The following is a 15,657-nucleotide window of genomic DNA, read 5'->3' as shown; positions in this document are numbered from 1 at the left end:
AGAAGCCCACTGGGTAGGCCTTTTACCCCACTCTGGCTTACAATAACAAAACTCACAGAAACATAAGGAAAAAAAATTCACATTATAAAAATATAAAATGTATTCCCTTTTTGAAAACTATACCCTATAAATCTCTCTTGATGTGAAATATAGGAACACAGTCAAATTTGTGTCTCCTAATGAATAGAATGTAAAACTAAGCAATTAATTAATTTTCTAAAAGGTATCCCCTTCTTTTAGACTAGTAATATTAGACTAGCTTCCCTTTCTTCTGAATTTTTGTAACAAAAGGAACATCTACTTTCATGAAAAATATATGGAACTAAATATTCAATTAATATGATAAAATATGTCCTTTCTGTTGAATATTGATATCTGAAACAGTTAAAAACACCAAGTTCCTTATAGTCTCAAACTCAAAAGTGTTCACTTATGGATGCCTTTCAAAAACTTAAACATGCAGAATGCACAACTGGAGTAGGCCAAGATCTGTATGTATGTCAAAACTGCGAGTCTGATTAGGCATTACAGTATTGCTATTTTTTTTATTTATAGCAATAATGTAATGCCTAATCAGACTCGCAGTTTTGACTTACATACAGATCTAGGCCTACTCCAGTTGTGCATTCTGCATGTGACCAATTTCTACAACCCCAACATTGGACCCATTTTTCTGAAGGTCTGCTATTAGCAAATGGTTCCCCACACACCAAACAAGGCCATTCATCCTCATCAGACGAAGCTGGAGAAGGAATTTTTTTTCTTTGTTACTGATAATGGATGAGTTGCTGATAATAAATGAGAGCTCTGAGATAATTACACAAGATAACCCCACATGTGGGTAAAAGGCCTCCCTGTGGGCAACTTACCCCAAAGGCACAGGGGGCCTCTTACCCTGGCAACTCATATATACACAAAATGTCAAAATCTTTCCTACAAGTAAGTAGGCAGAGTATAATCACATGCAATATGGTCTAGACATCTTAGAGCAAGTATCCAAAGCCGTCAGGCTAACTCTACAGTTCTTTCTCGTTAATTAGGTATCATTAAAATCACTGAAAACTTACAAGAAATTAGTCAAAAAGAAGAAATGTCCCCTTGTGGCCAGAGCAACTGTCCCTTGTTTACTCCAATTGTTCCTGTGAGCACAGAGAGTTGGCGTTGCCTATTTGATCATGTGACTGGATGAGAAAAGAAAGAAAGAAAGACAAAACCATGGGGGCGCCTTTCACCCCAGGGGGGATTCTTACCCCACCTTACCCTCTAGTTCTCAAAAATACCACCATCATAATGAATGAGATGAGGTCTGGAGTTAACAACTATAACTATAGGTAGTGGACGTGAGCTCTCCGGGTATCCCTCATCTTGCGGCCCTAAAAATGAGTTCGGCTGCTTCACTTCAATGAATGGGATTAGCGGGCCTCGACTCCAATTCTACCTCCATGCTTCGGACTCACCGAGGCAATATGATGTCACCTCTTTGCCATGTCTCTCCTGCGCCTGAGCAGACTTGTATGATTAGTCTTTGGCTAACGCTTTTTGGAACCCGCGCCAGGGCGCCAGCGTGTAGCAGATAATCCCCAACAATGGCAGAAGCACGAGGCCGGCTAGCAAGACCCCGTGAGTGTTCTCCGACCTCACCCTCAAGGAGTGAATAGCCCTGCTCCAGCGGAACAAGACTAACTGGGACAGGCAAGGCGGCGTCTGCGAAATTTAGGCTCCATGAGAACGGCAAGAGGTGGAGGCGCGTGAGCACTACCGACAGCACGCCCGGGCAGGCGCACTGCGAAAAAGATCAAAAGAAGAAAATGAAGGTCAAAAGAAGAAAAGAAAGTCCAAAGAAGAATAAGGAAAAAAGATCAGAAGAAGAAAATGAAGGTCAAAAGAAGAAAAAGAAAGTCCAAAGAAGAATAAGGAAAAAGGTCAAAAGAAGAAAATGAAAGTCAAAAGAAGAAAAAGAAAGTCCAAAGAAGAATAAGGAAAAAGGTCAAAAGAAGAAAATGAAGGTCAAAAGAAGAAAAAGAAAGTCAAAAGAAGAATAAGGAAAAAAGATCAGAAGAAGAAAATGAAGGTCAAAAGAAGAAAAAGAAAGTCCAAAGAAGAATAAGGAAAAAGGTCAAAAGAAAAGAAGAAAATGAAAGTCAAAAGAAGAAAAAGAAAGTCCAAAGAAGAAACAGAAAGTCAAAAGAAGAATAAGGAAAAAGATCAGAAGAAGAAAAACACGACGAAGAAGAAGAGGAAGATTAAAAATAAAGATTGAAGGAAACGAAGAAAAAAGATTAAAAGAAAAAGAATAAGAAGAAAAAGATCAAAAGAAAAAGAAGACCAAAAGAAGAAGAATAGGAAGAAAATCAAAAGAAGAAGAATAATAAGAAAAAGATCAAAAGAAAAAGAAGACCAAAAGAAGGAGAAGAAGAAGAAGAGGGAGAAGATCAAAAGAAAAAGAAGACCAAAAGAAGGAGAAGAAGAAGAAGAGGAAGAAGATCAAAAGAAAAAGAAGACCAAAAGAAGGAGAAGAAGAAGAAGAGGAAGAAGATCAAAAGAAAAAGAAGACCAAAAGAAGAAGAAGAATAGGAAGAAGATCAAAAGAATAAGAATAAGAAGATAAAGAAGATCAAAAGAAAAAGAAGACCAAAAGAAGAAGAAGAATAGGAAGAAGATCAAAAGAAGAAGAAGAAGAAGAAAACCCCGGCTGGCTGCGGCTCACTCAGCTGATCGCGAAACAAACATGGCGTCGTCGCTGTACCGGGCTGCCCTATCTGCCGAGAGACTTTTGGCCAGGAAGGGTCCGCAGGTGAGACACAGATGCTTGCGATTTCACCGGAACTGTTCGTAGCATGAGGTTATACAAGTGTAGGGCGATGCAAGGGGCCAGTAGAGTGAAGGGGTACTCGTGGGAAGAAGTGCCGATTTTAGCTGACAATTATCCATTCTTTTTCCTTGTGTCTCTTTCTCTGCTGCTGTTTCCTGTTTTATTGTATCTCTTAGAGTCGTTGGAGGATTCACCGTCGCTACATCACCAGATATTGTGGTAAAAAATGAACAACACTCATTTTCTCTACTCTATTTCCTCTATTCCTCTATTTTCTCTATTCCTCTATTTCCCTCCCAACTTTGTGACCTCGGGGAATGTGGAGGATTATGGAAGGGAAGGCACAAATATCCTGCTGTGTGTTGGATGGTAACCTGCTGTGTGTTGGATGGTAACCTGCTGTGTGTTGGATGGTAACCTGCTGTGTGTTGGTGTAATGCAGTGACTTGCCTGATTGGCGAGCCTCCTATAACTCACTCAGCGGGGGGTACCTCTTTGGCCGACTGGTTTAGGAGTGGGTCTCCCGTCTCGCTGGTCGCGGGTTCGATCCTCGGCACCGGCAAAAACTTTCCTTGTCTGGATTAATTTCTCGTGTGTTTCGTTACACGCAGAGGTCGTGTGTGAGTGTAGTAAAGAGAAAATTCTGGCATTTCACTGGTGGCAAGGCGGTGGCATCCTCTCCTGTGGTTCTGTTGCGTCACCCCAAGTGGGTAACAGGTTGAGTGATGGCCCATGCTCTCCGAAGCACAAAGGTGTCCTTTTTATTGAGACTGGCATACTTCTGGAACAATACTGCATTTTCTGAAACCAAGAGAACCCCACATAAATCTGAGTAACCTGTAGCTACTAAAGTAGTAAATATTACCGAAGAAATAGTTAGGTTAGGTTAACTTACTGCTTGTTGAATAATAATCTATTGTGTCTGTTCTGAGCCATAGCAACTGTCATGTTGCATTTTCTTAAAGAACCCCACCTTACTGTACAGATATTAACCTATCGCCACAGAAATTGTTAGAGTAAACCCATGCTTTTAAGGACCTTGATATAATAAACTTGGCTTTAAGAAACTTTTGGGGGCTGTCCAGCACATGCAGGGAGTTGTCAAAGTTTGGTAAGAGTGGGGTTCGGTTCAGTAGTGGGCTGACTGAACACCTACACTCACATTTATCACGGGTGATGTAAACAAAACTGACCTGCCGGTGTGTGTCTAGTCAGCCTAGCTTTGTTTGCCCAAATAATCATTTCCATTTTTTGTCCTTACGTGTCTCACCTTTCATCTAATACAACTAACAAACATTGTTATACGATAACCCCTTAATATACATACATGTTTGGCTCCCAATTAGACTGTGTATAACATTTAAAGTACAATATACACTGGGTAATGGCAGCAATTAAAGTTAGCCCTCTTTTACATAAATTGCCTAGTTTTCTTTAGCTATAAAATGTGGCCATTTTCTTCTGACTAAGTATTGAATGAAAACATTGTCAGAGTTATCCAATGCACTCATTAAATCAGTGTTTCTTAAATTCATGAGCTACCTTGCTTAAAATAAATAAAACTGATTCCGTCCCGTGGTAAATGTGTGTTTGCACCGGACCTATATGTTTATTGTTATCTCATGCTGTAAGGCGGTCTTGCTGTAATGTTACAATAATTATTGCATGTAAATTCATTATGTCCTACTGTAAGTATGTATATATTTTATAGTAGTATATAATATTTTTGCCTAACCAGAAAGTTGTAATAGAAGAGAGCAACCACTGCATCTCCATTTTTATTTATTTATTTATTTATTTTTTATATATATATGCGTCCCGGCCTGTAGCACCGGTAAGCTTTCTTGGGTGGACCTGGTGGTCAGCCCAAGCCCGTCATGGTGCAGACAAGTGTTTATAGTGACGCCCTCTATTCTTAGCTCATGCTGCCCCCTGCAGCACATTCTTGAGTTCCCTAGGATAGTTCCTCTAGAGTCTGGGTTGATGGGTGGTCTTCAGGTCAGCATGTGGGTAGTCTTAGGCCACTCAGCGGTGGCTGAAAAATCCCAGGTGGTAGCTGCAGATTCGAACCTGCATCATCCAGGAGGAGGCGATTTTATTTTTTTTATTTTTTTTATTTATTTATTTATTTATTTATTTTACAACAAAGGAGGCAGCTCAAGAGCACACACAAAAAAAGCCCACAATAAAAAAAAGCCCGCTAAAGAATTGTTGCTGGACCAGCACACTAACTGCTCAGCCAATGCCTCCACTGCATCACCTGAGCAGCTGCTTGTAGTTTTGATACTTAACCCCTTCAATACGGTGACGCCGACGTCGGTGTCACCGTATGGAAAGGGTTAATCCTCTTCTATACCTCTTAATCCTCTTCCATTTCCTCTTAATCCTCTTATAAATCTCTTCAGAGGAAATGGAAGAAGATTAAGAGGTTTAGAAGAGGATTGATCCTTTTCCATTTTCTCTTAACCCTTTCCATACTGTGATGCCGATGTCTGTGTCACATATGGAAGGGGTTAACATTTGACATTTTCATTTATTAATTTCATTTATATAATTATTATTATTATTATTATTATTATTATTATTATTATTATTATTTATTATTATTATTTTTTTTTCATTCATCTTTGATGCGTGCTCCTAGGAGCTCCCACCAGGGGATGGCCACGGCAAAAGAGTTTCCATCTCTCTCTATCCAGACACTCCCTCCTTGCCTGCTTAAAGTTTCTCAAGGATCTTTCACCCCTCTCCTTGACATACTCCTGCACCCTATCTTTCCATTTCACTGGAGGTTGTCCTCTAACATTCCCTCCCTCTATCTCACTCACATACACCCGCCTGGTCATCTTAATATCTTCCATTCGCTCCATGTGGCCAAACCACTTTAAAGTCTGTCACTTCACTTCTTCCACCACTCCACACTTCTTCCCTTCCTTTACCCACGTGACACATTCCACAACACTCGTCCACACTTTCATTACTCATTCCATCCATTCTACTCACACCACATGCACTCCTCAAATACTAACTCCTTTCCACTGCCTTCACTCTAGACCTCTGACTTTCATTCCAGGCCCATGTTTCACTTACATATGTGAGGGTTGGTACTATTTCTGTATTTCTCAAATCCCTCTTTACCTCCATGCTCACACTTCTGCCATTCATGATTCGTCCCAAAGACCCTACCACCTTTCTTCCTTGCAATGCCCTTTCTCTTGTCTATCCTTCTATACCACCATGCTTACACATAACTGATCCAAGGTACTTAAACTCATTAACCTCCTCCATTTCTTCACCATTCAAAATTATTTTGCATTCTTTTTCACATTTAATTCCCACTCCATATGGGCATACAAAATCCACAACCTCACTTCTACTCCGCTCACAAACCATCACTTCTGTTGACATTTACTTTCAGCTTTCTCCTTTTACATACACTATCAAAAACACTGACCAGATTTTGTAAGTCACTTTCATTTTCTGCAATGAGCACTGTGTCATCAGCAAATAAGATTGAATTCAGCACCCTCTTCCTTCCCTCAGCATACATTTTTACTCCAACTTCCCCAACTTTGCCTTTCATTTCTCTCATAACACCATCCATATAAATATTGAACAGTCATGGTGACATGACACACCCCTGCCTCAAGCCCACTTTTATCTCAAAATGTTCACTTGTTTCTCCAATAATTTTGACACATGCAGATGCATCCTCATAAAAAGACTATTGCATTAAGCAGTTTTCCTCCCACACCATATATTTTTAAAACATCCCACAATGCCAGCCAATCGACTCTATCATAAGCTTTTTCTAAATCCATGAAAGCAGTGTATAATTTTTTCCCTTTTGCTAATATTTTTCTACTACCATCCTGAAGGAAAATATCTTATCCACACATCCTCTTCCCTTTCTGAAGCCTCCTTGTTCTTCACTGATTTTCTCTTCTGTAAGTCTTTGCACCCTCTCTGTTATGACTTTTCCATATACCTTTCCGGGTATACTCAGCAGACTTATACCTCTATAGCTCCCACACTCCCCTCTCCTGCCCTTCCCCTTGTAAACTGGGACAATGATGGCTTTTGTCCAGTCTGCTGCCCCCCCCCCCCTTTCCCATGCCACTTCACATATCTTGACCAGTAACTATAGTAACTTCATCTCATCTTCGTCTTCATCTCCACACTTCAATATTTCTGCTGTAATTACCAATTCCTGCTGCCTTTCCATTTTTTTTCTTTTTATTGGTTGATTTACTTCATATGTTATACTTCCTTCTTTATATCCTCCTCCTCTATCTCCACCCAAAACTGCTGCTGTTACAACTGCTGGACGTCCATCTTCACAATTCATTAAGTTTTTGAAATATTCTCTCCATCTCTTTCACAGCTTCTTTCAACATCTTTCCATTCTCATCCATAACTTCATTTATTTTACTTTGGGAGATATTTTCTGCATTTCTTTTGTTCTTTACTTCTTTCCAATATGATTTTCTGTTTCCTTTATATTTTTCACTTAGTCTTTTTCCAAAGTCTTCATCAACTCTCTCCTTATTTTCATTTATTGCTTGTTTTAATTTCATTTTGCATTCTCTATATTTCTTTTTCCTTTCCCATTTTACTTGCTCAGCCACATTTCTTTCTTAAGTTTTCCTAAAAAGTTCCCTTTTCTCTTTTACTATCCTCCTTATCTCTTCTGTCCACCATGAATTTCCTTTTCTTTTTTCATCCCTCACCATTTTCATCCCTAAGACTTTTTTGTTGTAGTTAACACTACTTTTTTAAATGTTCCAAAAACTTTTTCAATATCTGTACGTACTATCCTTTACACTTTCCCATTTTTCACTTGAGGCCCCTGCCATTTCACATTTATACTCATCTTTTATTTCTTTTTCCTGTAACTTTTCTATCTTCAGTATTTCCTTTTTTACTTCACCTTTCTTTTCAAACACCCACTTTTCCTTCAGCCTTAATTTTGCCAGCACTAAATGGTCGGAGTCATCGAACATTCCTCCTACTACCTTCGCATCACAAATATCCTTTCTAAGTCTTCCATCTACTGCCACATAATCAATCAATCCTTTCTGCTCATAATCTTCCCCCCTCCTCCATGTGTATCGTTGGATATTCTTGTGCTGAAAGAAAGTGTTCGCTAGGAACAGCCCCCTCTCAGCACAGATGTCCACCAGCCGCTCTCCATTTTCATTCTTTCCGGGTATCCCCTTTTTTCCCACCACATTCATCACCCACTTTAGCATTCATATCTCCCATCATAATAAGTTTCCTTTCTTTCTCAAAACTCTTCAAATATGCATTCACTTCCTCCCAAAAAGCTTCCCTTTCCCTATTATATATTAATATATGCCTAATATAAATAATGATCAGTTAACATAATATATATCTTCAGTTTTCTTTAATACTGCCAATTGAAAATTTACCTTTTATTTCATGCTGAACCATGTGAAATGCCCTGAGATTTGATTTTCTCTTTTCTACTATTCTCTCAACCCAACACGTCCTCTGTGTGTATCGAAACACACGAGAAATTAATCAAGATAAGGAGAGGGTATTCACCGGCTGCCTGGGATTGAACCCGCGACCAGCGTGATGGGAGAGCCACTCCTTACTGAGTCAGCCAAAGAGGTACTCCACTCGCCAAGTGGGCTATGGGAGGCTCCCTTATCAGGCCTAGTCGCCGCACTACACATGCATAACTGAGTCTTCATAAGAAAACGTGCCTATGGAGGGACCTCTTTACATGATTTCTCATTACAATAAGGGTAAATGGCTCAGAAACTGATGTGGAACTGGCACAATTGATGCATTTAGGAAAAGTCCTATTATTGCAGTTCCATAATATGTTATTATCTTCACAGAAACTGCAATTATGGTTTACATTTTTGAGACACATCAGTTTGTGGCTGAATGTAGTCCTGTCTCTTCCAAAATCTATTTATAAGATTTTGTTGTTAATTTTAACTGCAGGCAGTTGTTTCCTATGTTCTCAAATAGATAGTACACATTTTGTCTCTTTGTATATTCTTAGGTTGTGGCTCAGGGCAAAATGCAATTTTAATTATTATTGGTGCTAGGAAATTTAGGGAGACTCATTTCAGTTGATATTAACTCATTTCATAATAGATTTTCTTTGTCCAGACTTTTTTTTACATCATTTAATGTATCTCATGCACCTTGAAGTACAATATAATTTAGTTTGTTATCTGTTGAACAGGTAGTGGGATGTGCAGCTTGGGGTGGGCCACTTGGAGGTCAGCAGCAGCGCCGCAGCCTCAATGTTCATGAACATGTCAGCTTCACATTGCTGCGTCGTGCTGGCATCCCTGTGCCAGGCTTTGGTGTTGCACACACTCAAGAGGAAGCAGTGGAAATTGCCAACCAGTTGGACTCAACTGATGTTGTGGTAAAGGCACAGGTGCTGACTGGTGGCCGTGGTAAAGGAAACTTCAAGGGCGGCTTTAAGGGCGGCGTTAAGTTGGTCTATTCGTAAGTGTCTGGTGTTTGTTTGGGGCATATGCTGCATGGCAGGAATATCAATGTTTGTGCATGTGCATTTATATGGAAAGAAACTTGTGATACTAACACACACACACACACACAAATGTAAAAGCAAATGTAGTCCTCAAAGAGGTGATTGAACAGCAATTGAAAGAAGACAAGGAAAACGTAGAGAAAGAGGTGGTTAAGGCTTTGAAGAAAAACGAAGAATTAGCAAGAGATGTGGCAGATAAGAAGAGTGTAGTAATATTTGGCATGAAGGAAAAGAATATAACATACAAACCTAATAGAACTGAAATCGGTAAATGACTTACTTAACCCGGTAGCAGCGGGGATCATGTTTCTCAATTGTCCCCCCAAGCAAGAAAAATGAGAAAAAATCACCCCTCACACAAACCATTTCATAATATATATCAAAGCATTTGTGATCAGATTATGTATCATCTATTTTTGAAGTAACGTACATGTAATATTTATTATGTAACAACCCGGTCGCGGCGCACACTGAACAAAAAACCAACCATAGCCGTAGGAGTTAGGTGGACGACACACACTGCCATGTTATTTTTCACCCTCAAATTAAAAAGGTTGAATTTCAAATTTAAAAAAAGTTGAATTTCAAGTTAAAAAAGTTGAATTTCAAATTTAAAAAGTTGAAGTTCATATCAAAAAAGTTGAAATTCAAATTGAAGAAGTTGAAATTCAAATAAAAAAAAGTTGAATTTCAAATTGAAAAAGTTGAAATTCAAATTGAAAAAGTTGAAGTTCAAATTAAAAAAGTTGAAATTCAAATTAAAAAAGTTGAAATTCAAATTGAAAAAGTTGAAATTCAAATTGAAAAAGTTGAATTTGAAATTAATAAAGTTGAAATTCAGATAAAAAAAGTTGAAGTTCAAATTAATAGATGAAGTGCAAGTCATAGAAAGAGATATATGCATACCTACATACATAAATGCATCCACAAACTTTATATATATATATATATATATATATATATATATATATATATATATATATATATATATATATATATATATATATATATATATATATATATATATATATGCACTTCATCTATTAATTTGAACTTCAACTTTTTTAATTTCAAATTCAACTTTTTTATTTGAATTTCAACTTTTTTAATTTGAATTTCAACTTTTGAAATTGAATTTCAACTTTTTTATTTGAACTTCAACTTTTTAAATTTGAAATTCAACTTTTTTAACTTGAAATTCAACTTTTTAAATTTGAAATTCAACTTTTTTAATTTGAGGGTGAAAAGGTGTAGAAAGAATACAAAGGATGGGAACAAAAATGGTTCCATAGAGAGACCTACCAACACTGGAACAAAGAAGAGAAAGGGGAGATCTAATACAAATTTATAAATTATTGCGCAAAATGGAAGAAGTAGATAATGAGGAGTTACTACTAAAAGAAGGAATAAACACCAGGAACACAAGAGGACGCAGTAAAAAATTGAGGAGAGGAAGATGCTTGAGAGACCTAAAGAAATATAGCTTCCCACAAAGAAATATAGAGGTTTGGAACAGACTAAGTGAGGATGTAGTATCGTAAGAGTGTGCAATGCTTTAAGGAAAAGTTGGACAAATACAGATACGGAGACGGGACCACACGAGCGTAAGCCCAGGCCCTGTAAAACTACAACTAGGTAAATACACACACACACACACACACACACACACACACACTGTGTGGTGTGGTGTGATGTTGCTTGACGTGATGTGTGGTGTAGTGTAGTTGGGTGTGATGTGTGGTGTAGTGTAGCTGGGTGTGATGTGTGATATGGTGTGTTGTGAGGTGTGGGTGTGATGTGGCTGGGTGTAATGTCTGGTGTGGTGCGATGAGGCTTGATGCGCTATGTGGTGTGGTGTAAGGTGTAGTGTGGCTGGGTGTGATGTGTGGTGTGGTGTGGCTGGATGTGATGTATCATGTGGTGTGAGGTATGGTGTGACTGGGTGTGATGTCTGATGTGATGTGACTCGGTATGGTACATGGCATGGTGTGAGGTTTGATGTGGATGGGTATAGTGTGAGGTATAGAGTGAAAAGGAATTACTCGAGAAGCCAACCGATTAGGGATTGTCGTTTTTTACCTTTTTCTTTGTCCCGGGATTCCGGGATAAAATTAGTCCTAATCCCAGGATCCTGGGATTTTCAATTGTCTAAAATTGCACATTATACCTACTTTCCCTTTCAGGTTTTTGATGTACTTAACAGTAATAGATATGCAGAAATATTACTGTAGGTTGACTGTCTTATTAATTCCACTTAATGTTTAATTCCAAATTTCCAGCATGCACTTTGTTTCTCAACAAAGTAAAAGGAATAAGAATAAGAGCTAAAATATGTTTCATTTACTACTTTATTTTTGTTCTTCTTCTGAACTCAAATGCGAATGACAATGTAAATTATACTTCATTATCACTGATAAAAAATACCTTTGTTTCCATTTATACTCAGTGAATTGAAAAGCATACTTAATGACAGAAAATGTAGTAAAAATAAATGAAGAAAAATTAAACGTAGGCATTCTTTATTTATAACATGAACTAAATGATAAAGAAATATCTCATAGAAAAGGGAAAACGTGCTGCTTTTTTGTAATTTTGTTAAGTTGTCACGCTCATCTCAATGCCATATACATACAGCAACGTGGAATATGCAGACATGGTGTTCATTATACGAGCTCTGTTACGGGTAACGGGAGTGCCATTGCTGCTTTATAATACTCAAGAGAATACCTAAACAGTAAGTCCTTCCTTCACACACACACACAAATCATTCCTCACAGGGCACCCTGTATATAAATATAAATAGGACCACAAGTCTACAACCATCCTGGAGTCAAATTTGCCCCTATTTTTGTACTTAGTTTCATCCCGGGATTTCCCCGGGATGTGCAAAAATATCCCAGGATTATTAAACCTTGAAAAATTGTCCGGGATCACGGGAAACAAACCCTGCAACAGATGGCAGCAAAACAAAATTTAATAAAGTAAAGGAGGTACTGTACTTGCTATGCTCAAGACACACCATTTTCAAGTACTATACAGTACCCTCTCGAGTTTCGTGCTTGCTTCATTCCGAAGGTATAGCACTAAACTCGAGGATCGCGAAACTCCAGGTATTGAAATCCATGAAAAAGCGCTTATTGGTTCCGACCCGTGGAAGTGAATTACTTTTTTTTTTTCGACTTTACTCACTTGTTCTCTCAAAATACGTACCTTGGTAATAGGCAGCAAATGGGAAATGAGAACAGGTCGTTTTGAAGCTGCAGTTGAAGGCGGCTGCCTTACAATTGGCTGGCAGTTCTGAAAACACGTTTGTGATCCACGTGGTGTCGTCTGCTAAAGTAAGGGCGGTCGCTCGCGGTCACCCATAGTAGCTACAGTTGGACAAACCTATAGCTTCTGGTAGTTTTGTGTGTGTTATGGTATAATCTGCTAACTCTTTCAGTTATATATCATCAAATCACTAACATCATGACTGACTTTTCAATGCCTATTGAACGTAAACTGCCGCCGCAGCCGCAAAATAGCTCACAGAGAGGTTCAACTTGCTTACTGTTTCCATTTTCCCTCACCGCTCACAAAGATCACAAGTGGACAAACTAGAACAAAACCAGGCAAATTAATACTTTTAACCCGTGGGCTTCGGCTGTGGGAAAGCCAAGAAGTGGCCGAGAAACGACAAAATTACACTGCATTTTGAGACTAAGAAAAGAGCATGGAACGTACATCATAACCATACAGCCGTTAAAAATATTTACTTTTACTCAAACTCCATTTCTTTTGGGTGGTGTTTGTTACAAAATAAACTGTCTCGTGATGCGTGGCATCTAGCCGAGAATCGCTTGTTGTCTACTATAGAGAATTTGACAAGTGATTAATGTATGGACAGCTAATTCAGTCTGACATGACCTTACAGCACCACCTATGACAAAAAAGCTCACGTCAAGATCACTCACCCATCACAATGACCTAGGGCATTCAAGGTGGGTTGCGCTATGCCACCACCGCCTACAATTAGCTCGAATCAGGTGTTTTATGGCGAGCCCTTTTGAGGGTCCACCGTACCACAGCCACGACTCGTGAAAGCCCAGAAAAGGGTCTGCCGACGTTCTCGGGTTAATGCTGTGTATTCCCACAGCGCGCATGCGTGGTGGACAGCAGAATGACTAATTTCAGCGGGGAGATCATTCTCATAACACCGGCCAGTGTAGTGGACCCGACCGTCACTGCCATGTGATGTGATGGTGTCGGAGGTATTGCCTTTACAACAGCACCAGTGTAGTGGACCTTATTCTTCTTCTTTTGACCTGTAATGCTTTATATCACTTCTTAGGTCCTCTTTCTCCACACTTTTATACTTCACAACATGCACTTAGTTACTTCGCAGTGCACAGTTATTCACTTCACCCTGAACTTAGGTGTTTTTCTGTCCTTTTCTTTCCCTGATTTTGCTTTTCTGTGCCCTATTGCCATTTTCCACTAGTACTTTTCACCGTCACTGCCATGCATTACAGGTCAAAAGAAGAAGAAGAAAAGGAAAACAACACTGAGAGTTCTACAGTTTTCATATACTGGAGAAAACATATTTTGGACTGTGACTCCACAGCACGGGGTGTTCTCTTATCTTGTTAATCAAGTAGTAAGCAAACCAGCTCTGCCAGTCCATTTTATGAGTCTATCGGTGGGCCATCTTCCACTGCTCCTCACTCCTCAGCCACTGCCGACATCTGGTTGTTTACATACAGCCACGCCACGCCCGTCCCCACAACCGTTTTCCATTCATATGGACACCTAACAATTAACTCGCTCCCGGTTGGGCATACGGACAACCGCGGTTGCCCATAGCCCCAATGGTTGGACACCGCCTTTTAAGGCAGCACATATTACGCCGACGGTAGGTAGACGTGACCCGTACATGTCAAAGCACCGCGAAACTTGGGGCGGTAATGCGCGAAAGTTGGAATGGTAAGAATTTAGGACTAAGCGCTAAACTCGAGGATCGCGAAACTCGAGAGGGTACTGTATTTTGAAGAAAAAATATACAGTCGTCCCTCAAATAGTACGGGGGTTAGGGACCCAGAATCCCCATACTATTCAAAAATCCGCTTAAAATTATTGCCCCCCTAAGAAACTCACTTGGGCTGTGTTTGAGAGAAGGAATCGGGACTCTCGGAACATCCCAAGTGCTCTCAAATGCGTGACACGGCAGCAAGAGTTGCCAACTCGGCTCGTCCGCTGGCTCCCGGCTTTGAGAGGTGGAGCGCCTTCGTGCTGTGATGACGTCATCAGCAAATATGGCGGCCCAAACAAACACATATAAATGTTTCCATTGCATTTCACCTCTTTGTGCCACAATAACCACTGCAGCTTCCTTTTCATCTTCTGTTGTAAGGAGTTCGTCAGCCAGGACAGCTAGTAATGCATGTTAAAATTTGCCAGGAAGATCCGCATGCCATATTGTTGCGAGTGAGACGCCGTTACCATAGCAACGGCGAGGCTTAGTAAAAGGACAGCCTTTATCTCCACTCTTGGAGCACTGGCAGCTAGTTGCAAGAATTTCTTTTACACTGATTTTCAGGGTGTTGGCCCTGAGGGAAGTTGGGGCTGAAGGGGACAACTACCTCCCAAACCAAGACCAAGACCAAGATGATAGATACAGCGAACACTGCTCTCATTCACGTGGTATGCTCTCCCTACAGCAATGTAACTCATCCCAAAACGTAACTTCTCCTAAATCTGAATTCTTCTGCACAATGAACGCCTCTCTCGAACGCTTTGGGGTGCTTTCAGCAGGTGTTTTGGTAGAACAGTGTTGCCACTCACGCCAGGGCTACTTGGTGCAACGAGCGGGAAATTTAAAAATCCTAAAAAATTCTTACATGACAATCCACATAAAACCGAAACCATACTATTTGAGGGACGTATATATATATATATATATATATATATATATATATATATATATATATATATATATATATATATATATATATATATATATATATATATATAAAGAACCATCGCGAGTTCCGCGCTCTCCAAGTTACACGATCCTCGATTGTCGCGCTTCATAATAATCTTTTGTAATACAAAAAAGCAGAGTCATGTCTTGAAAATTTATATCATCATCCCTGAAACACTCATGTATCTGTAGAGATACCGTATTTTGCGATGTATAATGCGCCCAAGTATACAAGACCCTAAACTTTAAGACAGCAATTTTGGAAAAAAATATTCAGTGCTTAAAGTGCTCAGAAATATGTATGGTTAGGCAAGACTGATGATCTGCAATTTCCCAAAATTC

At 39.4% G+C, this 15,657-nt stretch overlaps 1 protein-coding gene across 1 annotated transcript in view; it reads left to right on the top strand.

Annotated features, from left to right (window-relative positions):
* Positions 1-2,635: 2,635 nt before the first annotated feature.
* The window catches only part of LOC127003717 (succinate--CoA ligase [ADP-forming] subunit beta, mitochondrial-like), a 35,785-nt gene continuing 22,763 nt past the window's right edge, over positions 2,636-15,657 (top strand). The window contains exons 1-2 of the mRNA XM_050870661.1: positions 2,636-2,794; positions 9,039-9,310. Coding sequence (XP_050726618.1) covers positions 2,729-2,794; positions 9,039-9,310 — 338 coding nt within the window. The 5' untranslated portion in view covers positions 2,636-2,728. The remainder of the gene's footprint in view (positions 2,795-9,038; positions 9,311-15,657) is intronic.

Source organism: Eriocheir sinensis, chromosome 26 (assembly GCF_024679095.1).
Source record: "Eriocheir sinensis breed Jianghai 21 chromosome 26, ASM2467909v1, whole genome shotgun sequence".
NCBI lineage: Eukaryota > Metazoa > Arthropoda > Malacostraca > Decapoda > Varunidae > Eriocheir > Eriocheir sinensis.
The sequence above is the reverse complement of the archived record's forward strand: the minus strand, read 5'-3'. Positions and strand labels throughout refer to the sequence as shown.